Below are 27,388 nucleotides of genomic sequence, written 5' to 3'. Positions count from 1 at the left end.
GCTGAGTTTGGCGGAGATAGTAGAGTTTACATTCCATTGTTGGTTAGATCCTTACCCCACGGAATGTCCCAGAACAGGGTCCAGGTGGTGGAGAGGTCGGCTGTGCTTTGACCAAACAGCACCTCGGGGAGTTGAACATTATCCATGGACTTATACTTTAGAAGATGCATGTCTCTTAGACTAGACATTCGTTTTGAAAATCTTCTCACACCACCGTTGCCCAGTTGAAGGCCCTTGGGTGGAGGAATTCACTCCCCCATGTAACTTCCAAACTAGCCATCCAACCTTCCCTGCGTGTGTGTAATTTAATTCCATGCACACTCGTTGTCCCCTCTGGGGTGGAGAGGTGTGACGTGTGCGAATAACAAGTCTACCTCGCTATCTGCACACATTTGGGGACATGCACAGTCCCGGGTAGAATGTGGCTGTGCTGGGAACTCAGGGTCCTGCACCTTCAGGACTGGCTGATGAAACAGAGACCCCTCTGAACCCTTCTGTGCTGGGGGACCGCTGTGGACAGACCCCCCCAGTCAGAGCAGCCCCTGCCTTGCGCAAACTGTAGTGACAGGGGAATGAATGGTAGTGCCACTCAAATATGCAGATCCCTGGGCCCCACCCATGCTGGTCGCTGGTCACTGCCCTGCCCGTCTGGGGCAGGCCAGGGAATCTGCTTCCCACACTTGGAGAAGCACCATCCTTAAATCTTCACCAAGCCACTTAATGCCTCTTGCTCAGCAAATACTTGAAACACACACACACACACACACACACACACGAATCTGAAATCGCTTTCACGACTTTAAATCCATTCATTCATTCTGTTGCTTATCTTATGGATTTTTATATTGTATTAGAAAAACTCTCAGGCAGACTAACTGCAGCCTAATCAATATTTGGGGCGGCAGGGGAAAATGAATCTGCAAAGAGAGAAATGATTTTGCAGCCATGTGGCCTCTGAGGAACAAGAACAGTTTCACTTCCCAGAGGGTTTTATTGGAGCTCAGAGCCCCCAGTCCCGTCACTGGGGTCCAGGCAGCCATTGCCGACTGCCCCCAGGTTACAGTGGGCGAGACGAGCAAGAGGCGCCACAGGCCTCGGCTCCCTCCAGCCGCTCCCAACATCTCCTTGGAATGGAGGGGAGGTTCACGCAAGGTGACAGGGACGGCCCTGGAGCTGCTTGGCACAGCCGGCCTCCACTCAGCATGGAGAAACTCACCCTGACCCTGGCTGCGTGCCGCTTGGCATCGGCTCACTTACATTTTTACTCAATTACTATTTCTAAGAACAGAGACAAAAAAAAAAAATGCAGAGCCCCACCGCTCGGCAGTCTCTCATGGAAGGTCTGGGAGGGGTCAGCAGGGTGTTCCCCACAGGTCTGGAAGTGGGGTGTGGCAGCAGGGCCCCCCCACAGAGGGAAGTGCACAGGCAGCCTCCACCTATCTCCCCTCCCATGCGCCCCTCCCCAGACACTCCTGATCTTCCCAGACGTTTTGGAGCAAGGTGGGTTCCCAATGTTTCCTCATCAAAGAAAGAGCGATGCTTGCAGCTACTGAAATGACCGAGAGTGGCCCCAAGTGAGGGTGTCTGAGAGGCAAAACCACGTGTTTCCTGTGGGAGGAGGACATATGGGATATATGTTTGCTATGGGCAGGGACACGAATGCAAAGTAGCAGGTAAGAAAATTATAACACTGAGGGACAGGATTCCCAAGGGAAAGCAAAAGGAAGGCAAAAAAAAGTTTGGGGCCTGGGCAGCGTGGTGGGGAGCATGAAGGCCAGACCAGCATTCGGGGCTTGGCCCAGCCACCAGCGAGCTCCACGAGCGAGGACCAGGCGTTTCCCTCCCCAGGCCGCAGTTTCCTGAGAAGTGCGGACTGTCCTCCTGGCCCCTCCCGACCGACGCACAACGTGGGGAGGACCAGGAGGAGGCGTGTTAAGTGACAGGGACATAGAGGATGTTCAACAAATGTTTCCCTTCTGTCATTCTCTCCCTTGTCCTTTTCCAAAAAGCTACTGGGGGAAAAACAAAATCAGACAATTAACTCCTTGGTTAAGACAGTGAAATAAAATACACATTTAGAGACCGACTACAAAATAAAATCTCTCTCACAAAAGAGACCTTGAAAAGCAGGGATGAAACCCTTCATGCCTGGTATTCCCACGGCGGCTTCTAGCGAGGCACTCTAAGGCTTTCCGGACTAAAGTAAATGTATATCTCAATAGAATCAGTGCTTTCTGAGGAAACCCCAGCTTAGGCCACTGTAAATAAACCATTTTATTCCTTGATTCCTAAGAAGCAAGGTTAAGCACGGTCCATTACAGAGCAGGCGGTGCCAGCGAATCAGACATCTCTTAGGGTAACAAAAAGCATGTCTTTCGTCCTACCTGGGACCTTGGCCCGCATTTAGAATCAGTATAATCCAGACCGCTCAGGGCCTCGAAAATTCAGAGCGAACCAGTGCCAGGGTCAGAGGTCCACTTCCTCTCTTCCTGGGCCCGGGGCCAGGGACAGCTTAGGCCCTCGAGTTCTTCAGTGTCAGGAACCTCTAAATCCTGTTCTTGGCAGTGGTCTCATTGCCCAGCACACAGTAGGTGCTCAATAAAAGCCAGCTAAGTTGATTAATGCTCCAAAGCAGAGTGAGACCTCTGGCTTTGGTGCCCCCAAGCCTGGCATGTGGCACGGCTCTGAAGCTCAGGGCTAAGTGGCGTGAGCGTGTGGCAAGTGCCCACCAGGTCCAGGCAGCCTGAGTCTTGTCCCCAGGAAACCCATTTTCTCATGCAACCCGGAAATGACAACATGAAGGTCACAAATAATGGCATTGGCATAACTCTCCCACAAGCCTCCCTCTAAAACTTCCAAGCAGAGGAAAAAAATATCTCCTCCTTAGTTGGGCAACTACTATGTGCCAGAAATAAGGACATAGATATTTTAAAAAATCAGATATTAAAAAAACAGCAACAACAACAAAAAGGAACCTTGACCTTCTGGCCATATGGTTCAGCCCTCCAGGGAGTAGCCTCCATGGGGGTCAGAAGATCAATATTTCCAGTCCCTCTAACCCCGAGGACACATCTCTCAGACACCCCGCAATCCACCCTGTCACTTACACCAATCAAGCCATCCCATCATTTCAAAGCTACTCATGAGTGTTCCCCATAGACATGGCCACCTAAAAAAAATTAGGGGCCCCTGTGTGCTGGGCTGCGTTTCAGGATTGCGCTGCGCCGCCGACCACCTCCCCACAGGACACACACAGGACAGAGAGAGTCGATATCACCACGTCAAATGAGTATAAAGCAGACAAGAGTACTCACCAAGGTACCCACAGAGCACCTGGGACTGTCTGGAGCACAAGCTGCCCACTGAGCCAGAGGGTGTTGTAACAACTGGGCAGACAGCTAGGAGTTTTAAAAAGCACAGTCATTAGCTAGTGTACTGATGACGCGCCTCGCACAGAGCTACACAAAGACTCAGGGACGCAATGCACGTTCCGATCGTTTTCCCCCAGGGAGGTACGGTTCCTGCTCCTCGGGGCCGGGGGATTAGACCTACAAATCTACAGGGGCATTCTGGGTTCTGGTCCCAGGTGTTTGGTACCCCTTTAACCAGCTGTCAGACTCCTGAATTCGCTTCTCCCTCTAACACGGTCTAGTGTTAAAATAACAATGTACAATTTATACACCGAAGTGTTCAAATAAATACCTTGACTTGTATTAAAGAGGAATCGGAACGGCCTTGACCTCCTTTGACAGAAGACAGCCTACCTATTAAGAATAAAGGTCTGTTTTTCATTTGGTTGGCCTAGGTTTGGGGTTTCTTAAAACCACCTGTCATCATTTCTCACCCACATTTGAAAGCTCCTTCTCGAGTGAGTCGAAAACACAAGTGTATATCGGTCTGGGTTGCCGGGTCCCAGCCGAAACATTTAGGGCTCCTCGGATGGGAGAGAACCTATCTTCCATCATCGTTATTACAGCCTGAGGTTTGGAACTTCGCTTCCTTTAAAGTAACAGCGACTACATCTTGCAAAGGCCCACCGTATCGTTATGTAAAAATTACACCAAAAATGGAAGAGGAAGCCCTGCTAGGCGTTCCAAGGCTGTCTGGTTGTTGGGAGAGTCAATTAATCATAAATACAGGATTTTTGCATGGGGAGATGTGGAGTGAAACCCCTGTTCTGTCACCAATTTCCTGGGACAAGTGCCTTGATGTGCCCAGGCCCGTTTCTGTAAAATGAAGTGGACATAATGCAACCCTGAGGGTCATTCGAAGATTGAAATGGGGCTGACAAACAGAACGTCACCCAAGAATGTAACACGTTAGTTTCCTAACTGAGTGGACGGAAGCCTCCCTGACTGGCTTCTAGGCCTGGCTTGGATGGGCTTCTGTCCTAGCTCCTGCCACAGACTGAACATCTGTCCACGCCCCTGCCCTTCGCCTGGGGCACGTGTTCTAGAACAGGGGTCCCCAACCCCCAGGCTGCCCAGTCCGGGTCTGTTAGGAACCGGGCTGTACAGCAGGAGGTGAGCTTGAACGTAACGCTCTTGAGTCATGCGGAAACCAAGCTCCCCACCCTGGTCCCTGGAAAAACTGTCTTCCACGAAACCGGTCTCTGGCACCAAAAAAGTTGGGGACCGCTGCTCTGGAAACCGCACCTTCGCTATTCCGTCCTGACCTGAAAGCTGCTTCTGACAAAAGACGGTGGCCTTATGGATCCCCCCGGCACTTTTCTCCCAGACCTGTTTTCTCAAATTTAAAATAGACTGGAAAGACTTCTTCCATGCCCTGTAACTTACCGTCGCCAGCATTCAGCCCACTAACAAGATCTCGGTGACCTGTTCCCACACCTGTGTGCACCACACCTCCCCGGGGGAACCCTCTCTAACGGGGACAAGGGCCCTTGGGTAACCCAAGTGGCATGGCGGGGCCCACACCTGGGTTTCTGTGGCACACTCCTGCCACGTGGACACCACGGGCGGGTGCCAGTGGCCACCTGTGCGTATGTCTTCACCAATGAGCAAACATGCTGTTTATTTTTAGAGCCTTCCTCCTGGGCTCCCGGGAAGAAAATTCCCTCGTATCACCCAGTCGGCAAGGACAGGAAGCTACGCTGGGCACAAACGGGTCGTCGCAAGATTGGCAAGTCAAAGTTTTCTTGCTCGCTCTGACCTCTAAACAGAAACGCTGGAAGTCACCTTCCATAAAAAACTCGGTATCCCCCAAGAAAGGCAGCGTAGACTTTTTCTCCCAACCAGGGCCCCATGCATTTCTTAGGGGGGCGTTTAACTCCTTTTCCTGGGAAACAGCAGCACTGTCTTCAGGCCAGTGGCTGTTGTGGGACAATTCTATGCATGGGATCCAGCTCCTTGAACTTGTCCCAGGTCAACCGGGTCAGAGAAAGTCTGTGCAGGAACGAGGCGAGCTTGCTATTGTCATTTGCAATTTCCAACAAACAGGCTTCAAGGAGGCACCTTTGGGTCCCTTTCACTCTGCTGTAGAGCTGCCCTATCAAAATCTTCTTTTATTTATGTACGTGTTTGTTTATTTGTGGTTTTTGTTGTTGTTATTGTTGCTCATTTGTTTGTTTTTAAGCCAGGCCAAAGGATGGGGTGGTCTGGCGCCAATCCAGTGCCTCAGAGGTTAAAACCATGGACTGGATGGAGAGAGAAGTGATGCGAATAGTAGTTATTTAAGTTAAAGAAAGCAATTCTTCATTTAAGAGAAAACCAATTTTCAGCAATCTATGGGATTGAAGTGGCCTTGTGGGCCCCGTGAAATATTTTTAAAGTGGGAAACCCTAAGAAAAAATCTGAAACATGAGCAGTCTTGGAGAAATAGCACTTTCTAGAAGTACTTGGGCACTCAGTAATTCATAACGGGGGCCTCTGTGGCTCACAGAAGTCGTAAGATAGAAACAGTCCTGGAACTAAAGTAATTTACAAGGAAACCAAAAGACAATGAAGCCCTGGCCAGGTGGTTCAGTTGGTTAGAGCATCGTCCCAATACGCCAAGGTTGTGGATTCGATCTCTGGTCAGAGAAGATACAAGAATCAACCAATGAGTGCATGGATGAGTGGAACAACAACTCAGTGTTTCTCTCTCTCTCTCTCTCTCTCTCTCTCTCTCTCTCTCTCTCTCGTCCCCTCTCTTTGAAGCCAATTAATAGAAATAACAAAAGACAATGAGGTTCCCTATAAAAGTATTGGGGTTCACGTTTGCTTGTGATGACAAAACTAAGACAGCACAACAACAGAAATACCCAGTGGCTCCAGAGTGTCTTTCTGAACAACGTGCTCAAGAATCACCTTCAAATGACTGCACAACAATCTGGATGGGGGGAGGGGGGGAATCGGCATTTGTAGTAAGCAGCACCGGTGGCTCTCTGCTCGGTAAAATTCGAGAACCACTGGCCTTTCACCAGATCTTATTTGACCTCAAAGCAACCCAACCAAGTGGATCGAGGGCTCTTTGTTCTGAGTGGGCAGAGGTTTTGTGTGGTGTGAAAGTGTCTGTAAGAGAGGGGTACAGTCATTCTTGCTGCAAGGGTACCTTAAGCAGAATTCAATGCCAATTACACATGCTCCTAAAACTCCAAGTCCAATTAAATTCCTGCCTCAACCCCTCTCCAGCCCTCCACATAAACACCTGTCCGCTGATTATAGTAATTCCACAAGCGGGTACAGTCATTTCTTTTGACTCAGAGAATTCCCAGCAAACGTTACTGAGAAAGGACAAACTTCTGGTCCCGATGACTGGGGTCAACTTGGCTCAAGACCCACCTTCTAGAATCTGAGTGCTACTGCCAAAGCGTCCATGAGATCGGACACGATTCTACACACGTAGCTGTGTTACTGATGGAGATATTTTCTGACAGTGGAATTCTTCTGACTCTCTCTCTCCGAGGCAAACCAGCACTGGTGCCCTCATTCTGTGGAGGGGAGAAGCCCACGTTCCGCAGGTGAAACAGTGGTCACTCAGGACTCTGCGCACACGGCTGACCGTAACCTCTGTTAATCCTCTGAATAAACTAAGGTTTAATTCTATGGGGAGGCACAAATGAAGGACTAAGTCATTCAAATCAACGTGATTTTTTAAAATCCTCACTCAAGGACATTTTTCACTGGAAAGAGAGAGAGAGACACTGATGTGAGAGAGAAATACCAATTGGCTGCCTACTCGTATGTACCCTGACTGGGGATCGAACCCACAACATGGTATGTGCCCTGACTGGTAATCAAACCTGTGACCTTTTGGTCTATGGGACAATGCTCTAACCAGCTGAGCCACACCAGCCAGGGCTCAACATGGTTTTCAAACAGACATGTTTAAGGGTGCCAATGCTGCTTCAGAACCTGATGTGACAGCCGTGACTCGGCTTTGTTCCTGCTCAGCCACTTCGGGGTAAAAAGTCAGGAGCTCTGTCCCTCTCCTTAACTTCCAAAGCCCCAAATGCTAAATGATGCACTTGCACGTGGAAACGTTTCCCCGCAGGAAGCCCTGACAGACCTCTGGGACCCCAGTGCCTTTACCACATCATCCAGCTTCTGCAAAGACATGTCCTCAGTCTGGCATATTTTTTCTCCTTCTAAAGTAGACTTGGAATAAGCAATTCACTTTTTTTTTTTTTTGGTTTTTCTCAGCTGCCAACTTAATTGTAAGAGTTTACAATAAAGAAATACAACTTCAGTGATATTGTCATTAAAATGTCAAAGCAGAAGTGAAAACGAGATTCACTCAATGGGTAGGGAAATTAGTCACCGAGTAAGAATAAAACGCAGAAGGGGAGGATGATGAAGTTATTGTTCTGTGTGCTACAAAGAGGGTGAACTTAGTCTGAGAAGCGTTAAGTTAACAAAATGCAAATGAACCCTACACTCAAAAATTAAGTTATATTTCCCAGAAAATTCCCCTTTATGATTTGGCAACAATACTTTCGTGCTCTTAAAATACATTAATAAGTGCTGTCTTTGTTAAATTTGCATCGACCAGTGGATGTGTGGTCACTTCAGCATCTCTCTCTCGAAGAAAAGACTTCACTTCTCATTCGCAAGACCAAGTGACAAAGAAGGATGCTTATTTGTGACAGCCCAGTGCTGCGGATGAGCAGTTATTTGTGAACCAGCTTGTTAAGACACACGTGGTACTCGTCAGCGTGCTGTGGGTTAGACTGGAAAAGCCAAATGAACAGAGCCAACATCTAAGTCACAATATTTTTCCTTTTCTTTCATGAGATTGGAAAGATGCTACAGCATTTCTTGAAACAAACAACACCTCCAAAAAAAAGGTCTCATCCTCAAACAGCTGCACCTGACTTCAGAAACACCATGTTACTATAGGGCATAGTGATCCACAGGTAGGCAGCAAGGAAGGCCAGGGGAGGGGGACACCTGCCTGTGAACAGGGACACGTGGGACAAGCTAGTGTGAGAGCAAACAGCTGCCTGTGGAGGTGGGAAAGGCACCGGAACTACGTCCAGAAAGCTTCCTCCATTTGCCTTACATCCCTCAGGTCCTTCTGGTAGGGGGAACACCTAAGGTCCGCATTTCTACCTCATCAGTGGCTTGTTAGAATTAATTAGTGATGGTCTTTGTTTCTTAGGGGCATATAAAATAATGGTGCACCTTAACGTCAAGGGTGTTTGATGTTCAGTGACGAAAAGCTGCCATGCAAAGCAGGCCTACTAAGCGCCAGAAGCAGCTGCCCTGGAGACTCCTTTGCACCCGTCATTGTCAAACCTTTACAATGCCAGGGGGCAGGTATTCTCTTCTTCATCTCTACAACTGAGGAAACTGAGGTCAGGTGCAGCCTGGCCACAAGGCCAACAGTGGCCGAGCCAAGATCTGAATTCAGCAGGAAGCAAGTTCAAGGTTGACGAGGCAGCTGTGATAACTTACATGGAGAGAGCCAAGTTGTGAACTCAAACAAGACCACATAGTTGGGACCAAGTTGGGTCTTACTCCTTATCTCTGAAGTCACCTCTTCCCTGACAGTCTCTGAGAGTCCCTTTTCTTTATTCTCCTTCTTTAGCTTATTGGACCTGTCTGTCCACACTAGTGCTCAGCACCCCACGCCATGCCATCCTGCCTTCCCAAATAAATTAATTCTCTGAAAGAGACAAGATGAATCCTCTATCAATCAAATTCATCAAAACGTTGCAGAAGACATGGTCGCCATTAAAGGCTGAGACCAAGAGACTGGATAAATCACAATTTTTTGTGTGTCAACCAAAAGCAGAGATAAAGGTTGAATGCATTGGAGATAAGAAAAAAGACCCAGGGTTGGATGCCTGGCTTAAGGGGCATTTCCTTTTGTAGGGAAAGAACATAGAGCTTTTGGGTGTACTCTCTTGTAGGAGAGGAGAGGCACTGTTTCATGGATGTGCTACATCGTTCTGCAAAAGGGTGGGAAAGTCAGGCTCTCTATTCCCTGGTCGCTATTTTAGGGCCTCTATCATTTGTGGGAATTAAAATCCTTCTATTCAATAAGACGTCACTGATAGGAATAACGATATCCGTGTCCTCACGTGCCAGAGGGCAAATAATAGTCTGGAGCTCCTTGGGGTGCTTGTGAGCATGTGCCCGGCACACAGCAGGTACCCAGTGCAGGTTAGCTTTCATCATCGTCATCGTCACCATCATTTTCATTATTATCTGTAAGACCGGAACGAGGAAATATATGGCCATACAAACCTCGCTGCCTTCAGCACAGTCGTGACACAATCCAGCCCTGGTACCCTGCTAATGAAGGTGAGTAGGGCTTCATCTCCACACATCTCTCGGCCCTGATGCTTGGAATTCATCGATCCTTCTTCTGGTGGGTCAGTCTGACTCTCTAAAGGGAAGTGCTCATTCATTTGACAAGCATTTACTGAGCAAATATGATGTGCTAGTTTCTCTAACACCACAGGTAAGTCTGAGCCGGTGTCTGTTCTGAGGCAGCTTCCAAACCAGGGAAGAATACAGGTCTGAACACAGCTAGAGTTTACGAGCAGCAAAGAGAAGAGGCCGAGAGAGAGATGGATATCAGCATTGTGAGTATGCAGGAGAAGAGCTAATTAACTATGGCTAGGAAAATGGAAGACGGTTTCTAAGGAGGTGGCATCTGACTAAACCGCAAAGGATGTTGAAAGGTGTTAAAAGGTGGATCTCCAACTGGAAGAAACAGCATAAACAAAGGCTCAAGGGCACGAAAATAACCTGCCCATTTGGGTAAAGGCAAACAGGGCGATGTGGGTGGAGTGTAGTTTCCAAGCAGAGATTCAGTGAGAGGTGGGGCTGAGCAAGGAGAAGGGGACAGACCCAGAAAAGTCCTGCATGTTACTAAGACATCTGAAGTCTTCCCTAAGAAGGCTCACTTCCCAAGGGCTCCTTTGCTGTCTAGAGCTAGACATGGTGGCTGACCAGCCCTGCTGGTCTCTGTTCCCAGCCCCTTACGTGGCAAAGATCCCTTAAGGAACAACCCGAGTGAGCAAGGAAAATAGATCCCTTGAGTGGAACCTACAAGGACAAGAATGAGATGCAGGTCCCGAGACAACCCAGGCTCACGGGAATGGTTTCTAGAACATCCGTTTTTAATCACATTTTAAAATGTCTAAACTATCTCTTTTCATATCTCATAATCCATAGCATGTTAGAGCAACTTGTCAGTGATATTTCCTTCTTAGCAGCACATAAAATAAAGGTGCATCTTAAAATCCATGGTTTTGAGAGGCAATGCATTACAGCTGCCTCCCAAGTGCCAGAGCGGAGCTGGGCGCTTTACACCGGTTACCCTCAATCCTTTACACCCCTCGTGTTCACCTTTGCAGGGGAAGGAACTGAGGCTCGGTTCAGTGAAGCTGACTGCCACCCACTGCAGATCTTCCCGAATACTGAAGAACATGAAGCAATTCAGACATTGCGGGGAAGAGGTCAAGAGGGTGTGTGTGCAGGGTCAAGGCCACGAAGCCAACCCAGGAAAGAGGGCAGAGTTCACACTGGAGCACAGTTCAACCCTCACTTCCGGGTGTGAGAGGTTAGGAAAGAAACAAAAGACAGCCACTACTACAACAGCAACAACCCATTTGTGGGTGGAGCATGAGACGCCCTTCTCCAATTTCCCAAAACAGAGGACAAAGGCAAGGTTTGCTGTCTACGCAAACCCATGGAAGAGTGAGCCCCTTCCTTGATGCTGTTCAGCCTGAAATACCCGGAGAACAAGGAGTTCTGAGGTTAAAAAATGATCTTGGTTGGAAGAATCTTGAGAAAGAAAAGCGCACCATATGGTTTCAGACTGACAATGGAAACATTTGTTTATCTCTGGCTGGAGGCACATTTCAGTGAGCTGTTCCGAATCGGAAAAACGGAACCCACCCTCCAGCAGAAGGCTTCCCAAGGAGAGCGAGCACATCTGGGAAGCCCAAGGCCTCTCTCCAGGACCCCTCAAGTATCGGAAGTTCTGTATCAAGACAGATGGAGGAGCTGTTTTAGACTCTTCTTCCATGCAGTCTATTTGCTTGCAGCTCACCTTCCTCCTAAGCCTACAGAGGTGGGTGGGAGTGATGGGGAAGGCCGGGACTCCGTGATTGGCCTGCACATCTCTCCTCAGGCCAGGCTTCTCCACTAACCTTCTAGAAATGCCGCCCCGACTGTGTTGTCATCTCTGGGCGAAGGCCTAGGAGTTCAGGGACCTCCTCGGTTCTAGCCCAGATCTGACAGTGAATCAACAGTGAGTCATTAGCCCTTTTTTCACATCGCCTCGTCCTCTAGGAATGCTGATCTGTCATTCTTTGATATCTTTATACGATGGATGCTGTGAGGAAGTTACATCAGCTCATTTGCATCAGGGAGACATCATCATACAAAAGGTGCAGCTTCTGAAGCCAACCCCAGGGGCCGCTGTGGAGACACAGAGGGCTCCAGGACCCTCTGGGAGGCCAAGTCGTCCCCACCTGCCCCTCCTGCTACCAAGCCCAGCCTCCTTGCTGGTGGGGAGTCCTCCAGAGAGGATCGAAGCAGGCTGGCCTCACTTGGCAACAAAGACGGCCCAACTGCTTCGGTTATAAACAGTATATTTCTTTGAGGGTTTTTCCTAGTCCTTGAAAAGTAAAAGAAAGAGCAGAGAGGAAATCCTGACAGAGAATGTGGCCTAAGTTAAATGCAACCACAATTAGACACTAGAGTTAGTACAAGCAATGATGCAATAAAAATGCAAGAATTAAAGTTGGTCTGTTATTTGTTAATAACTCAGGCATTGTGCAAAAGTCAAGGGGTTTCGTCTGTCTTTGATCTCTCTCTGTCTCTCTGTTTCTCTTTCACACACACCCACACACAGAGAATCTTAAAAAATAAAACCCCTGAACGTTAAGCAAAAATACGACTATGTTCCAGCAACTGCTAAGATTTTCCTTCACTGGGCAAGTGGCCCACAGTCCGGCAATTTGTGCACAGAAAGACATACCCACGAATAGAATCTTAAGTCGCATAGTGCAATTGGGATTCGTTCTACGTTCCACGACTTCACTGGGAAAATAACAGGGGAAACAGAAACGGGGACATTGTTGGATATGAAGTGTTTAACCTTCACGTGAGACAGTGACGCAGGAAACCTCACTGTGATGTTTCGGGCTGTGTATTTCAGTTTATCTAGTTCAATAGGATGGAATAAACCAACACGGTTACTGGCTTTCTTTGGTTGCCTGGTTTGGAGAATCCACTCTTCATGAAAGTGAATTGCTTATTTTCTTTGCAAGGAAAATCCAAGATAGTTTCTCGCTTCTCTTTGTTCTGACAAACATCACAATGCTGCTGACTGAGTTACTGATCGTCTCGGGGGAGGGGGGCACGCCTTTCCCTGGGCTAAATGAATGGGAAGCTCCGGTGCCTCTCATTTAGGTGTTTTAAGATCATTTTAAAAAGCGTGTACTATACAAAATGGTCCAATTCATACTCCTATTTAGTTAACATAACTTCCTGATTATCTTTCTAGGCAACACTCTCATTTTAGTGTCCTTTTCATCATAAGCACATTTTATTTTTAGGTGATTACTTTTAAAATGGTATTACTAGCAGAATTCAGTACCCCAAAATAAATATCGGGCTCATCTGGGCTTCTCAACGCGGGTGTTATTGACACGTTGGGCTGGATAATTCTTCGGTGTGGGGGAGGGGGAGAGGTGACGGTCCTGTGCATTCTAGGGTGATCAGCAACCTCTCTGGCCTCTCCCCACTAAATGCCTATAGCACCTCTCCACGCCCAGTCAGGACAACCAAAAATATCTCAGGACTTTGCCAAACGTATCCTGAGGGGGGGGGGGGGCAGTGTGCGTGGCGGGGAGGGGGGGGCGGCGGGCGACTCACCACAGTTAGAGCCACAACAAGTGCCCGATTTGTAGCTATGAAAGAGGGAAGGACAGAAAATGAACCTTTCCGTCTCTCTTTTTTGACTCTCCAAGTCTCTACAGACGGATTGCCAATCATTTGACACCTCGTCTCGTGGAGGAAGTTTCTCTTGCTAAATTTCTAGAGCCTTGTGCCGTGTGTTTTGAATGGATGGGTACTGAACTTCAAATGTATTGTCAGAAGCACGAGGGATCCACGAAATCCCACTAGGTAAAACCTAAGCACAAGCCCACTTTGAGCCTTAAACTGACAGCATGTGAAAAGATCAATCCGAGTAAGTTCGAAAGTAATCAGACTCCTTCTTTAAGTGTTGACGCAGTATTATTTATATCCCATAAATACCTTTCTTGACTAAAATTCATCCTAGGAGACTGGCAACGGGCCAGTTCTATTCATATTTACTGTATTTATACAGCACGCTGGGCCAAGGATAATATTTAAGACAAAATACGCCTGAAGGCATATACAATATCTCTTATATTTTTACTTTTAAATTTCCACATTGCTAAAAATATTTAGTCTGAGCTGTATAAAGTGTCCCACCAAGGGCTATCAGCAATCTGTAATGATATATAGCTCATTGAGTATAATTAGAGCATATTTGTAATATTTGAGCTGCAGTCACTCCCCGAACACTAATAAGTTGGTGGTAAAAAATGAACCAGTGATCTTTCCCATGCCTTCGGCTCTGAGGCTTATGACCCTCGCCAAAGTCACTGCAAGAAGTGACAGGCATAGTCCCTCCCTCCCCACTGCCACTGCTGAAGTCCTAAAGGGGAAAAGTTGGTATAGAAGCGCTGTACTTGCAATTTGCTCTTTAAAAATATGGTGGAGCGATTTTCTTTTTTCTTCCTTTTTTAAAATTTTTTTGGAAGGGTTTGCTCTATTCCAGTATAACTAGAAAAGGCTGGAAAAGCAGTTAACCTACTTTCTATAACATGGTCCACAGTCCTTGCGCAGTAAGATCAAGTCTGCAGTCAGTATGGTTTCCTGCTCCTAAACGGGCATGCACGAGCCAGGCTTGCAGAAGCCTGTAATTTTTCCTATGCGAACTGATAGTACATATATTGTTATAGCGGACTTGTTAGAGGTTTTAATTTATTTGGTGGCTGGGGGTGGAGAGGAGGGGATATCTGCACGCTGATCTTAGAGGCCATCTTCTGAAATCCTAATACTCGGAGGATTTTTCCTGTTTGGTGATGACCGTGAACCTGGGTCAGACCATCTCAGCCCTCTGCACTTTCATACGCTTGAAAGAACAAAGGGTTAGCAGCTCCTTGGGTAACTGGCTCTCTCCACACCTACCTAATGACGAATTCAGACCTCCTCTGTTAAAAAGTGCTGGCAGCTCACTAGCGATTTTGCAGGCAAACAGTCTACAGGGGCTGACCTGCTCAGGTTCTGTATAACATACTTGTTTGTCTGCCCAAATATCGGCAGGAACCATGCACGTGCTAGAGAAAGCAAACTGACTCAACCCTCTGTTTGGTCTCAGTGGTTCTGGACTAATTACAATGAACTTTTCCTGCCTAAAATCTCCTTGGCTCCACCCCAGACAGAAAGCTTTGCTTTCTGCAGGGCAGAACCGGGGTGGGTGGGGGGTGTATTGATCACCACTGGGGTGGATGCTGCCGTGATGACGATGATGAAATCATCCTGCCTGCCAGGCTCTCCTGCCTCTTGTCTCTGCCCTTGAATGAGAGGAGAAACCGCGGCACAAGCCAAGTCGCGGGGAAGACTGGGCTGAGCTACCCGGATGCTGAGACCATGGAGCAGGAGACTGGGCGAGTCACACAGAGCTGGGACTTGTCCAACTAAAAACAAATATTAAAAAAGAAGAGCTCCACCCCATAATTAGAACCTCGAGGATCAAACGATCAAAATGGCCATATTATCTATTTAGGAAGGACACGGAGGCTTTCTGAAGGCAGCACGTATATAGGGCCATGAATGGGGTGGGGAGAAGCGGGCAACCAATGAAAAGTTTACAACTTGGGGTTTGGACTAAGCAAATGTGGAAGCTTTTTTCCCCCCCTTTTCTTCTTCTTCCTGGTATTTAACCCTCTCAGGTATCATTGGATCCTTCTTCTTTTCTTTCCTTTACCCTTCCCCCTTTTTGTAAGAACTTGGAACTAATTCTAAGCTAACTGTCCCCCTCCCACCCCCCAAGGAACTCCCCAATAAATCACTTCACTCCCATTGCTACTGTCTACCAGCTGGTTTTGAAGTCGCTGCCCTTGGAGAAGCCGGTTTATTTAAATTAAAAAAAAAAATCAGCTGTGTTCTACTCTATCTGAGATTTAGGAACGCACCCAAGTAACTGCGGGAGCCCAGGGCTCAAGAGGGAGAAAAATAAACGCGTAAGAAAAATGACCTGCTAGACCGCGAGCTTAAGAAGGCAGGTTTGAGTGGATTCTGGAAAATACCATGAAGTCAGCCCCCCTTCGGCATCGTCGGAAACAAAGTCGTCCTTTCCAGCACTCCAGGTGACATCAAAAAGGGGCCGTGGTTACCAGAGCTGGCCTTTGGGGAACGTAAACACCTAGCTGTGGCAATAGGTTCAGGAATCGGGGGTTCGGAGGTAGGTTTTTCGAGGGGTTTCACCCAATCGGGTTTGTCTTGGCGATGCTGACATTTTGGGGGGAGCTCGAGACAATAGGGAAGCTGGGGGAGCCATGGGATAGGTCGGCACGGACAGGGGCGCCTTCCGGAGAGCCTAGCGTTGAGCCCCCTTTTTATTTTAACCCTTCACGCACCAGCTGGACCGCCTCCGCGCCCATCGGGGCCGAGAAAAGAAACCCACCAAGATTTCGCTGCCGAACTCGGCCCCAGGGGGCCCCTCTCGGGTGACAGAGGAGAGCTGACAGCTAGCTGGTGGCCGGGCAAAGAATTTCAGGGGCGAGGAAGAGAGAATAACGCCTTAGAAAGGACGGAGGCGAGGGCGGGGGAAGGGAGGAATGGAGAAACTACAGTCGAAAGGCAAGGTTTTCAAGCCTACATGTCTCCAGCAGACAAGCGGGGAGGAGGTGGGTGGGACGAGGGACCAGAGCAGGGAAGACGGAGCGGGGACACGGACAGGGAAGGGCGATCCCCGGAGTGGTTGGTGGCCGTGTGGAGAGACTCGGGCAGCGCTAAGCCTCGGGAAACGGAAGCGAAAAACAGTACTTACTTTCCGAGGATAAGTAGGGCGTCCGGTCTATCTTGTAAACCTCCTTCGCGTAATACTCCTCGTCGCTGCGCTCGCGCTCGCAGGCGGCAGCTCTCCGGCTCGCCTTCTCCTGGAGCAAGTCCCTGGTGCTGTTGTAGATGGAGATCACCTCCGGGGGGACGTCCTCGGGCTCGGGGTACTCTTCTGGGGGGCTGGTGAGCTTCAGCTTGCTCAGGATCTGCCCGCGGATCGCCTCGATCCTCTTGCGCATGAACTGTTCCATGTCCAGCGTGCTGCAGGTAGACAGGCTGAGCGCGGCCGTGACCAGATGCAGAAGCCCCAAAGCGCTCAGCACACAGTAGTGCATTTTTTTTAAAGGTGAAAAAAAATTTTTTAGGTAAAAAAAAAGTACAAAAAAAAAAGGGGGGGGGAAGGAAGGAAGAAAAGAAACCAACCAGTCTCAAAGTACAGATCAGGTAGATTTTTTTTTTTTAATGCGAAACTTTTGCGAACGACCGAGTCAATCAATGTCCAATAGTGGGGGAAAAAACGTATCTTGCTCGAATTCCTTTAAAAAGAAAATGCCAGTAGTTCCCAGAGTGGAAGTATTAATGCAGGATGGGCAGGGGGAACCCTCACTTGGGGGAGTAAGAAAAAGTTTTCTCGGAGCGACGAGGCTGGGGGGGGAAGAGACGAGGGGCTATTAGGCAGAAATGAACTTGAGAGGAGGACTCGGAGTTCAGTGTGTCAGTTTCGGGTGCGGAGTGGCGGATCTGAACTCGGCTCCTCCGGCCGAGAGGGAAGAGGCGAAGAGGTCCCGGGGCTGGCAGCTGGCGGGCGGGCGGGAGGGGCGCAGCGCGAGCAGCGCGAGGGCCGCGCGGCCGTGATTTATATATTTAAGGCAGGAGCGGCTGGGCCCCGCGGTCCACTGCGGCGCTGGGAGCAGCAGCAGCAGCAACAGCTCGGGAGCGGAGGAGCGCACACGTGTGTGAGGGTGTGAGTGTGTGTGTGTGAGTGAGTGTGTGTGTGCGCGCGCGCGTGTGCGCGCGCTGGGGGCGAGCCTGGCGCGCCGTGGGGAGGTGGCTGAGCTGCGCCGGGCGCTCGGGACGCGCTTGGGTCGGCGGCGGCCGCAGCGGCTGCTGCCGAGGAGGCGAGGATCCTTCCCGGAGCCGCGCGCTGTGGCCTCCACCCGGGCCGGAGCGCGCCGACCCGCCCGGTTACTCCACGTTGCTGCCGCCGCCGCCGCTGGCAAACGCGTCCAGCCTCCAGCTCCCTCCTCCTCCAGCTCCCTCCTTCTCCTGCTCCTCCTTCTCCTCTCGCTCCAAACGCCAACCCGGCAACAGGCGACGGGCGGCCGCCGCCGTGGCTTTCACCCCCTGGGACCGCTGCGGGGCAGCTTTTTTCCTAGGGGGCTCGCGTAGGGCTTCCCTTGGACGCCCACCCTTTCCCAGCTCTCCTGGTTGCTCTGCCCCTTGGACTTTCTCGCTTAGGGGAGGTCGGCACTGGGCACCCTGAAAGCGACCCTGCTGCGTTCCCCTTCTGCAGCCAGCGGCCTCTCGGCGGGATCCCGACTGGCTCCCTAGACCGTTACACTAGCTCTCCATCCCTTTCCCCAGCCTCCTCTCTCTCTCTCTCTCTCTCTCTCTCTCTCTCTCTCTCTCTCTCTCTCTCTCTCTCTCGCTGGGAGCTTCTGGAGCTCCCCTCGAAGCGAACCTCTTGCTGCCAGCAGATAACATCACGGGCTTGCCTGGGAGGAGAGATTTATAAATTCCCTCCGAACCACGTGCTTGCCTTCAACAGAGTGACGTGCTAGGATTATAGTCCGGAGTCCTCTGGTTCGCTTCGCCCACGAGCTGGCCCCGACCCGCCGAGGGGGTGTGTGTGGGCGGGGGGCGGGGGAGGTGGAGTGTGCGCCCTGACAACGATGATTTACGGTATTTACTTTATATAGTCATTTTGGACCCGTCTGCTGAAGGACACGCTATCGAGCCTCCCGTTCGAGTTAGTGGGGCTCGCGCACTCACCGCCTCCCGGGTGGAATCACTTGCTCCGGAATGGAAGTCTCCCCTCCTGTGCCGTGTACTGTACACAAAGGAGCATCAGCTCACCCCGGGCGGGGCCAGCCCTGAGACAAGCCTTCCCAGCTGACAGTCACCTCCTGCCTTTTTAGTGATCCCCTTTCCCCCGTTCCCTAACACTAGTCCAGGGCCTGTGTCCCAAGGCATGATTCTTACGGTTTGTTACAGTCCAGCCTTCCACTTGACGGCGAACTACTCCCAACAGACCTCCCTGCTTTTTACCCAGAGCGGGAAGCCTGCTGGTTTGCGGAACTGTTGGAATGAATGGGTATCTTCTTCAACTGCTGCCTAAGCCCCTTCTTGATATGGCTTTCTCTTCACCTCCTGCTCGGGCCAGACCGTCGCCCGCAGCTTCATTCTTTCCATCACAGACATCCAGGAAGCTGGTGTTTGATGTCTGCCGTCACACATCACACAGAGTTTGACATTTTCTCTCTCAACCTTGTCCAAGTTCGATGAGTACAAGAAGGGTTCTTGCCACTGTGCATTTCTCCCTTTCTCCTTCATTTCGCCTTGAGTTACTCCAAGTCCACATTTGCCTTTCATCATGGCTGTGGCCGCACTGATAGATGATTTAAACTGGAAGCTCTGTCAAGCCTTCCCCCACATTCAAAGCCTCCACACGATTCCCTAGTTATGTGTTCCTTTTATTGTAGAAAGGTCACGAGGGACTTTCTCTAACTTTTGAAATGTACGCTTTACATGTATATGGGGCCTGGATTATTAGTAAGCAGAAGGCTGTGTAGGTGTAACATAGCTACCGTGTCTTGCACTTGGTGAGGCAGGCAGGCAGATGTATATGGTCACTCAATCGTCACAGCTCTGTAAAGGAGGTATAATTATTACCATCACTGCTACTTTGTAGACGAGGAGACTGTGCTGCACAGACATCATGTAGCTAGTTCAAGACCACAGGAAGCGCTAGAGCTGGATTCTGCAGTCGGGATCCGCTGTCTACACGCTTACCCACTGCAGACTTCTGAGACACGCTGGTACCAGGCTGTGCCTTCCGACAAGGATTCGCGGTGATGTAAGTTTGGGAGGATCCTGAGTACTCTATTACAGATGCAGAATCCCCATCATTACATTAAAGGCTCTGGGAATTTTGCAGAAAACTGTTCCACTCTTTTTAACTCAGATGATCCAAATTCCCTTGACCATGCATTCCACCCCCCCCCTTATTAACACACATTGGAAACCTCTGGAATAAACGAATTGTTCCAATACACTTCCCAATACTTCTGAAGGGTAGATATAAAGGGCGTGGGCAGGGGCCTTTCCTTGAGGCCAGTTTCAAACGGAAGCGACTTGAAAGGACATGACCGGCCACCACTCCGACAGCCAAAGCGAAATGTACTCAGGTGGCTGAGTTTCACGAAGTTGTTGCCCTGAGTTCAGTTTGAGAAGGGCAATAATCTAGCTGTACACAATGGGACAAACGTTGACTACTCTTACTGCTGGGACAATGCCGATGACAAGCAGGGAGACCACCTTTTTTGTATAAACACAAGCATACCTGAGCTTAGTGGATTAAGGTCAGAGTGTGGCCAGAGCAACAGAAGTCCACCCCCATCACTTGTAGGAAAACAGCCCAGGCCATACATTCTTCTGGCCACCATGCTCGCCCCTGTCAGTATGAACATACATACTTTTGCCCATGATTCCTGGTTTATTGAACTCACTGCTTCCTTTCCAATCCCTTTGACCCCTGGTCTTTTCCTAAGAGGCTACTTTTAATTTTCCCAAAGCCCAGGAAGGCAGGCGAGGGGAGGGGTTGGTGAAATCTTCTGGTGTAGGTGAGTCCCTCTCTACCTCTCAGGTGAGCAACCCAGTGAAGGTGAAACAGGTCAGACTGTAAGAGCTGCCTCCCTGTAGCTAGAAAGCAGTTCTTTCTTGTATTAAATCACTCTCCTGGAGTCTTTTCATCTCTACATTCAGAAAGTAAACATTCACTATATTTAATGAGCTCTTAGTATGTGCTAGGGACTTTGTACAGTCTTCATAGTAAAATGGTATTTAACCCACATAGACCTTCCTGATTACCTCATAGAGGCAGGAGAGCATAGTGGTTTAAGGGGCCAGCTCCAGAGTCAAGTTTTCTTGGGCTCAAATTTCCATTTTTTCCTGGCTTTGTGATCTTGGCCAAGTCACTCAGACCTTTTGTGTTGGTTTCTTCATCTGCGACACGGGACAACCATTGTACAAACAGTGTAAAATCATGGTGAGGATTGAAGTACCCAAGGTACAGAAAGCACTTCTAGCACAGCCTGGCACCTTCTCTGTGCTCATTAAATGCTCTTTACCAAGTTCGTAAGCTCTCGCTTCTTCATCGTTGTCAGAGATGTGTCATAAAGCATGTGGCCCCCACTCTTTCTCGATGTAAATAGAATGAAAGAGCCAGGGAAGTTGCCAGTAAGAGTTTGGTTCATGGTTACACCTCCTAGCAGTTTCTGTTAAGTACAAGGTCAAGTTCTTCAAACATTATGATATTTTGAAAAACAAATTATGGTATTTTTTCCCCCCAGTAATTGTAGGAAAGACAACCCCCCCCCCCACATTTTTGATGAATAGAATTCTGACCATCCTAGTCCTGTTTTGTCCAAATTAAAGATTAAGGTCTCTTACTATTTAATATCCTAAAATGGAACCCTTTGTTCCCCAGATCAGAGCAGTAGAGGGTGCAGCTGTTTCGACCACTGGGCCTTCTTGGCTCATTAGTGGGTCTCTTCACTTAAGTCATGTGGAATTCCCTCAAGAGGCTAAACAAATGTTTGCTATCAACCCAGCTGCTCCTTCTGTTCTGGAATTTTATTCCTATGGATTGTGAGCGAGAGTTTAAGATCTAACAGGTCCTTCCGAACTCTGGTGAAAGGAAAACTTCTTTTAGAACAAAGCCAAAAGCTTTCCACAATGGTCTCAGGCATTAAAAACCAGGGCATGAGGAGAAAGAACCATATGGACCCACTGTGACTGATACGTATTACTCTAAGAGGGACACTTGATAAATGCAACATAACCCCTTAACATGAAAATATACCAAAAGCCTTTTAAGTTCTTACTTATACTTTGATATTTGCTACAACTGAAAAACAATGTTTAGTCTATAATGATTTTTATCTCACGTTCTGTGTGCATTTCTATAGAAAAACAGTTTCTGCTCTCAACAATGAAGTGGCAAGGTTAGTGATTTGCCCAAGTCGTCTAGTTATTATTCCATTCTGTCCCTGTAGGTTAATCTGAGAGGGAAGTGAGGAGAAAGGAGGGAGGGAATGGTGGGCAGGGAGGAGAGGGGCTTAAAGAGACGATCAGGGGTGGTAAAAAGATAAAGGGACAGACTGGAGAGACAGGGACAGGGACAAGCAGGGCCTCCAGGTTTTGAGGCTTTAATGGAATGCTGTGGGGACAGTTATCTTACCCCCTGGAGCTGTCATAGCTGATGGATTAGTGGCTGTGGCTGTTGGGCCCTCCTGTGTCTACAGGTCTTTACCTTTCAGAGGGAGTCTTTCTCCCGGAGGCATCTCAGTGGCCTGGGCTTTGTCAACCCCAGGGCCTACTGAAGTCAGCTGCCGCCTCTGCTTTCCTGCTCCTTTGGCTTTAGTGACTGATGTAAATAAATGGCAGTTAGTGGCTGACATAAATAAGTGACCATTATGGGGACGGTTGTCAGACAGTATGATATGGTGACAAGCTTAATAAAATGCCAGTGTTCGTAGTGACAAGCCAGCAGCAGACTTTTCCCTAGTTTTTAGGGCAGTCTGATAGTCAACCTCACAGAATCTCTGCTGTGACTTCACTTAGCTAACCGCCCAGGGCCCAGAGACCCATCACAGAGTGAGGGCCAGACTTAGGCTGCTGGGGAGGAAGGGTGAGAGAGAGAGAAGTATGCTCAAAGAAGAAAAAAATAAAATAAAATTGAGGGAGGGAAAGAAACAGCAAATGGTAGAGAAAAACATCATTATGTTCTCATAATTAAAAGTGTGACATTAAAAAAAAGTAGTATGACAACATAAAGTGGACTTTTTTTTTTTTTAAGATATGTAGTCTTAAATAGATTTATCTGTCATCATTTCAGTGGGCTTCATAGGTTGTGCGAAATCCCAGTGTGTAAATCTCCATTAGCAAAGTTACCAACCTATATTTCAAACACCCTTCCCTTTCGGCTGCCTCCATTATTCTGCAATTAAAAAATGAAAACAAAATGAAAACCAATAGGCAACAGTAACTGCACGCAAAGAAAGAACCCAGTGGTAGTTTTTTTTGTAGTTGTTATTAGAAGAAAAAACTAGCACATAAGTCGTATAAAAAGCCACGTGGAAGTATGTTTTCATAACTACTTTAAAAAGCAAAGCGGTACGGGTTGTTCAGATTTGAGCAACTAGGGACTAGCAGCAGCTTCGCCCCTGTTACTGGGGCGACCGTAGAAGTGATGGCCGAGGCCGGAGCGTTTTCAGCACCGGAGGGGAAACTATTCGTTGCACACACATCGGGGCAGCAGAGGTGAATGAGGTCTGCTCCTCAGTCGCTCAGTTTAAAATGGAGCCGCTTTAAAATCTGAATCTGTAAAATACATCAGACTTGCACAGTTTCTTGGTTATAACAGCGATACGTTTTGTGTATTTCCAAGCCTGTTTTTTCTTTGCCTAAGCTGCACATTCGAATAATCACTACCAGAACTCTAATTTGAAAATGCTTACTGTACAATTCTAGCATTTATGTAAATATGTGCCACCCTCGAGAACTGAAGCCCCTAAAGGGTGCCTGGTCAAAATTCACGGCCCACCTCCTACGGGGAGAGAAAGAGGGAAAAGGTAATGACTCTGGGGGTGAAGGAGCATTTCATGCATTCTGTCTTCAGCCAAACCCATTTTTAAATTTTGGAAACTCAACAATAGATCAAGAATCCAAACGGTGGCAATGAATAATGTCCCCCCCCCCATTTTAGTGAACAGAAAAATAAAACAGGATGTCTTCTGTCAGCGGGTGCTTATGGGTCACCCAACGTCGACTTTTCCAGGTCGAGCTTTCCTATTTAATGAACATTAAAGGCTGAGCAGCACCAGGGGCACCTGGCGTTGGCTTCACCTAATTGAAAGGGTTGTGTTTCCTGGAACCTTGAAACTTTTTATGATCAAAAACCCCTTCAATTTCTAGGTTTTTTAAAAGATTATTTCAGTTATAGCTATGTGTTCTTTTCGGCACAAAATCAGTATCTTTACAAGTCCTGTCAAATGGCAAGCTACTTACTATAAACCAAAGAAATAAATCTAAAAACGATCTGTACTATATGAGCCAAAGAGACTTCAGCAACACACACAAACGATTTGGGCTCCCTGGTTATTAGAGGTAACAAGTTTTTGTTTTTCTGTTTAAGAGGTTTGGGATGTGAACTAACGTCCTTAAACAGCAGACGATTTACACGTACGATCAATCTGCCCATTTGGCCGGTTGTAGCCATTACATCGCATCAATGCCGCGATTGTACAGATGGTTCAGAAACGCGCCCCTCCTCTGGTTGTGGGGGAAGAAAACCGGGCCATTAATTCGGTGAGAGCCTAAAGCCTGCCACCTAGAGGACAGCAGTGGTATGCCTCACAACTTACTTGGAGAAACCAACCTGCTCAATTTTCTCTGGGTGTTTTCATCACAGCGGGTTAAAACAATCTTACAATATCATTTTTTTTTTTGCTGTAAAATCTTATTTAAAACTGTAACAAACAGTTCCCAGTTTCACCTCGAGAATGTATTCCACTGACTGGTTGGAGGAAAGGCGCTGTATAACAAAAACTCCCGCACACAAAACAAAAACTAGGTTTTCATATAAAAATTGGAAAACGTGGTCTTAGAAGAGATCCTACATCGTTAACAATGGGACTTCCTTAATTAGGGAGATTTAGTTACCTGTTATCTCGTAGCCAATAACATCGTCCGCTCAAACGTCGTCTTCCTTTATAAAGCGTATTGAGAGCATCTAAGTTCGTAGGAGCTGAGATGTCAGCACCCACACCTTCGGGAGTCACGTCGGCAAAGTCACTAGCACGCAGCAGGGCAAGCAGACAAGCGGCTGGAAGACACTGCGCTAGACACAACAGATGGACAGCCGCAGCCTCTGCCAGGGCTCCTTCACCTTTGGAGGATACGTGGGGGCCGCCTGTCCCTTTCCGAACCACAGGTTCAGGCCAGCACTCTGCGAGACTGAGAAATGCAACATGCCCTTCCCTCTTATTTTCCCAGAGCCAAGTTCAATTTCTAGACCCTCATTTTCCCCAAGACATAAAGGAAGTTGCTAAAATCTCCTTTTCTGTAAGATACTAATGTCATCTGCGATGTGAGGATTCCCTGTCGTACATGTCAGCTGGGTGACCCTGGGCTAGTTACTTAACCTATTGACTGTTTGCTCAACTATATACTGGGGACAATTACAGCACCTGCTTCACTACGTGAATTAAGGGCATTGTAACAGCCTCCAACGGTAACTGGCACAAAGTAATTACTCTGTAAATGTTTGCTGGTAGGACATTTTCTGCTCCAAATTTTACTTGGACGTTTGATGGGATTATCAAAATAAGGTGGCTGAAAGCAAAAGGAAGAAAAAATGTGTTTTACTAAATCAAGAAAATAGGTTTATTTATTGTAAAAGAAATTTTTATTTATCAAGAGAGGCAAAGAAACAGGTGATACATGAGATGGGAAAGAGTCCATTTTTGTTTTTATGTTCAGGGTTCAAAGCAGGGTAATTATTAAAATTGAAAAGCAAAAGCATAATTCTAGCAAACAGGCCTCTTGACAGTCATCCATTGCACCTCTGCATACCAACCCTTAGCGGGTCCTACCCAGACAGCACGTAGAGTTTGGGTTCTGGAACATTCTAAGTGGGCAAAGAGGAGTTTTAATAAATTCGGTCCCTTGTTACTTTGCAGACTGCTGGAAATTACTGTCTTGGAGAATGCTTTCTTACATCCACGCAGTGAATTTTTGGCATTAAAAAAATTTACTTCTCTATCCGTGGTTTGAACCTTACATTTAACATATTATGGACATGTATGTTTTCTCCAGTCTTCACACACGCCCACCGTGTGGAGCGGGTGCAGGGCAGGGGAAGTACCATGGTCTGCTCACAGGTCTTCATGGCACCGAACTTCCGTTGTCTAAAATCTTTTGCTATTAAAAACGATGCTAGAATCCTGTTCACAGAGCATTATTTTTTGTAATTAGGATTTTTTCTAAGGAGGGGTTCTAGAAGGGGATTTACTGGGCCTCAGTAACTACCAGCTCTCTGCCAGACTCTAAGCTTCTTCAGCCAGAAGAGGAGGCTGACAATGGACAAGGTCAGAAAGGAGTGACAAAGCCACAGCACCCTGTTTCTTGAGGCCCTACTCCTTATGGGGGCCTGTGCGAGACACTGTGCCCACATTATTCAAGTCCTTGTGATGTAAGAGCAAACGCATCCCCGTGCCTGGTTTCTGTGCCAGTCTCAAAAAAGTTTAAGAAATTTGTCAAGGACACGAGTAGCTAAGAAGCGTCCAAACTGAACTCTGAACTCAGCCGTGATTCCAAAATTATGCCTTGTCATCTAACAACAAATGCTCTTTCTAAAAACGGCTGATGTCAGTAGAATTGCGCTTCGTTGCCATCAGGACCAAAGCGGGGTGGCTGTGGCGGGCACGCTCCCCTCCGTGGGCTCCTCCCGTCGAAAAAGGACAGTATGGCCTTGACCCCGTGGAGCTCTGAGTTTTTGTATTTATAGCACCCTCCAGAGCCCGGTGTTACCGAACAAAGACAAACATTATGTAGAACGTTACGCGTGGTTCCACTCAGTGTTTCAGGCTGACTGCGCGTCTGGCTGCCACGCTGAGGTCACCCCACTGTTTTTGTTTATGTCCGTTCCGGGGGAGGGGACCCATTTTTACCGAAGATTGAATCCTGGGTCTGCAGCCGCGAAGACGCCACTGTCTAGTAGCCGGAGGGTGGGTGGGCAGCTGCGAGGCCACCCGGAGGCCACCCACGCACGAGGACACGGCTCTCGGCAGTCTCCCCACCCAGGCCCCAGCCCCAGCCGGTCCTCGCCCCACACCGAATCGGTGCGCTTGCTTCGATGTTTACGAACCCACTGCATTGAAGCGCAGGCCAGCGATTCAGGGGTTAGAGAAACTGTTATTTATACAAATGTGGTTAACACCTCATCAGTTTAAACCGGCTGTGCAAATAATAATAATAATGCTCATTGTGCTCTGTTTTCTGGTTTTTTGTTTTTCCCCCAATCGGCAGCTGCCACGTGCAAGATGCCCAGTGTGTGCCGGAATGGACTGCACAACCGAATTCCTGGACCGAAGGCACGTCCTCAGGAAACCTCCCAACCGAGGGGGCCCCCCGACATGAGTCCCACGCGTGGGGGTTACATTACAATTCATCACAACTCTCAGTGTTTTGTTAAATATTAGCCACTGTTCCAAATATCACCTAGCTCACCCACCACCCCACTCCCAAATCTGTTCATTGGTCCCGCAGCTTTAAGAGAATTCGGTTTCAGAAAAGCTCACCCCTGCAGCCTCCCTCCTCCGCCAGAGCCGGTAGGGCTGGCTCACCTGTCCAGCTGGCCCAAATTCAGGCTCCTGCTTTCTTGGGGAAGGAATGAGGGAGCTCTTTATTGGCATGGAGTGGTTCTCTCTCCTGTTTCCAACAAGAGAGCTGTGCCTCTACTAATATACAACTTAGGTTCCATTATAATAAAACTACTTTTTAAACTCATGGTAGGTGACTGATGGATTTCGAGTTGTCACTGTGAA

General features: G+C 48.3%; 1 protein-coding gene and 1 long non-coding RNA gene across 4 annotated transcripts in view; one reads left to right on the top strand and one right to left on the bottom strand.

Moving 5' to 3' along the window:
* The window catches only part of TGFB2 (transforming growth factor beta 2), a 66,945-nt gene extending 48,291 nt beyond the window's left edge, over positions 1-18,654 (bottom strand). The window contains exons 1-2 of one of the 3 annotated variants that reach the window (XM_024576146.4): positions 16,549-18,654; positions 3,315-3,398 (exon numbers count right to left, since the gene is read on the bottom strand). In XM_024576146.4, the coding sequence (XP_024431914.1) occupies positions 3,315-3,398; positions 16,549-16,894 (430 nt within the window). In that variant the 5' untranslated portion in view covers positions 16,895-18,654. The remainder of the gene's footprint in view (positions 1-3,314; positions 3,399-16,548) is intronic. The other 2 variants (XM_024576144.4, XM_024576145.4) reach the window with 2 other exon arrangements.
* LOC112318907 (uncharacterized) lies at positions 14,867-27,350 on the top strand. Its single transcript, XR_002976266.3, has 2 exons — positions 14,867-15,960; positions 26,871-27,350. It is a non-coding gene; the product is annotated as an uncharacterized lncRNA (long non-coding RNA).
* Positions 27,351-27,388: the final 38 nt, after the last annotated feature.

Source organism: Desmodus rotundus, chromosome 10 (genome assembly GCF_022682495.2).
Source record: "Desmodus rotundus isolate HL8 chromosome 10, HLdesRot8A.1, whole genome shotgun sequence".
Classification (NCBI taxonomy): domain Eukaryota; kingdom Metazoa; phylum Chordata; class Mammalia; order Chiroptera; family Phyllostomidae; genus Desmodus; species Desmodus rotundus.
Note: the sequence above shows the minus strand (reverse complement) of the source record. Positions and strands in the feature narration are given on the sequence as shown.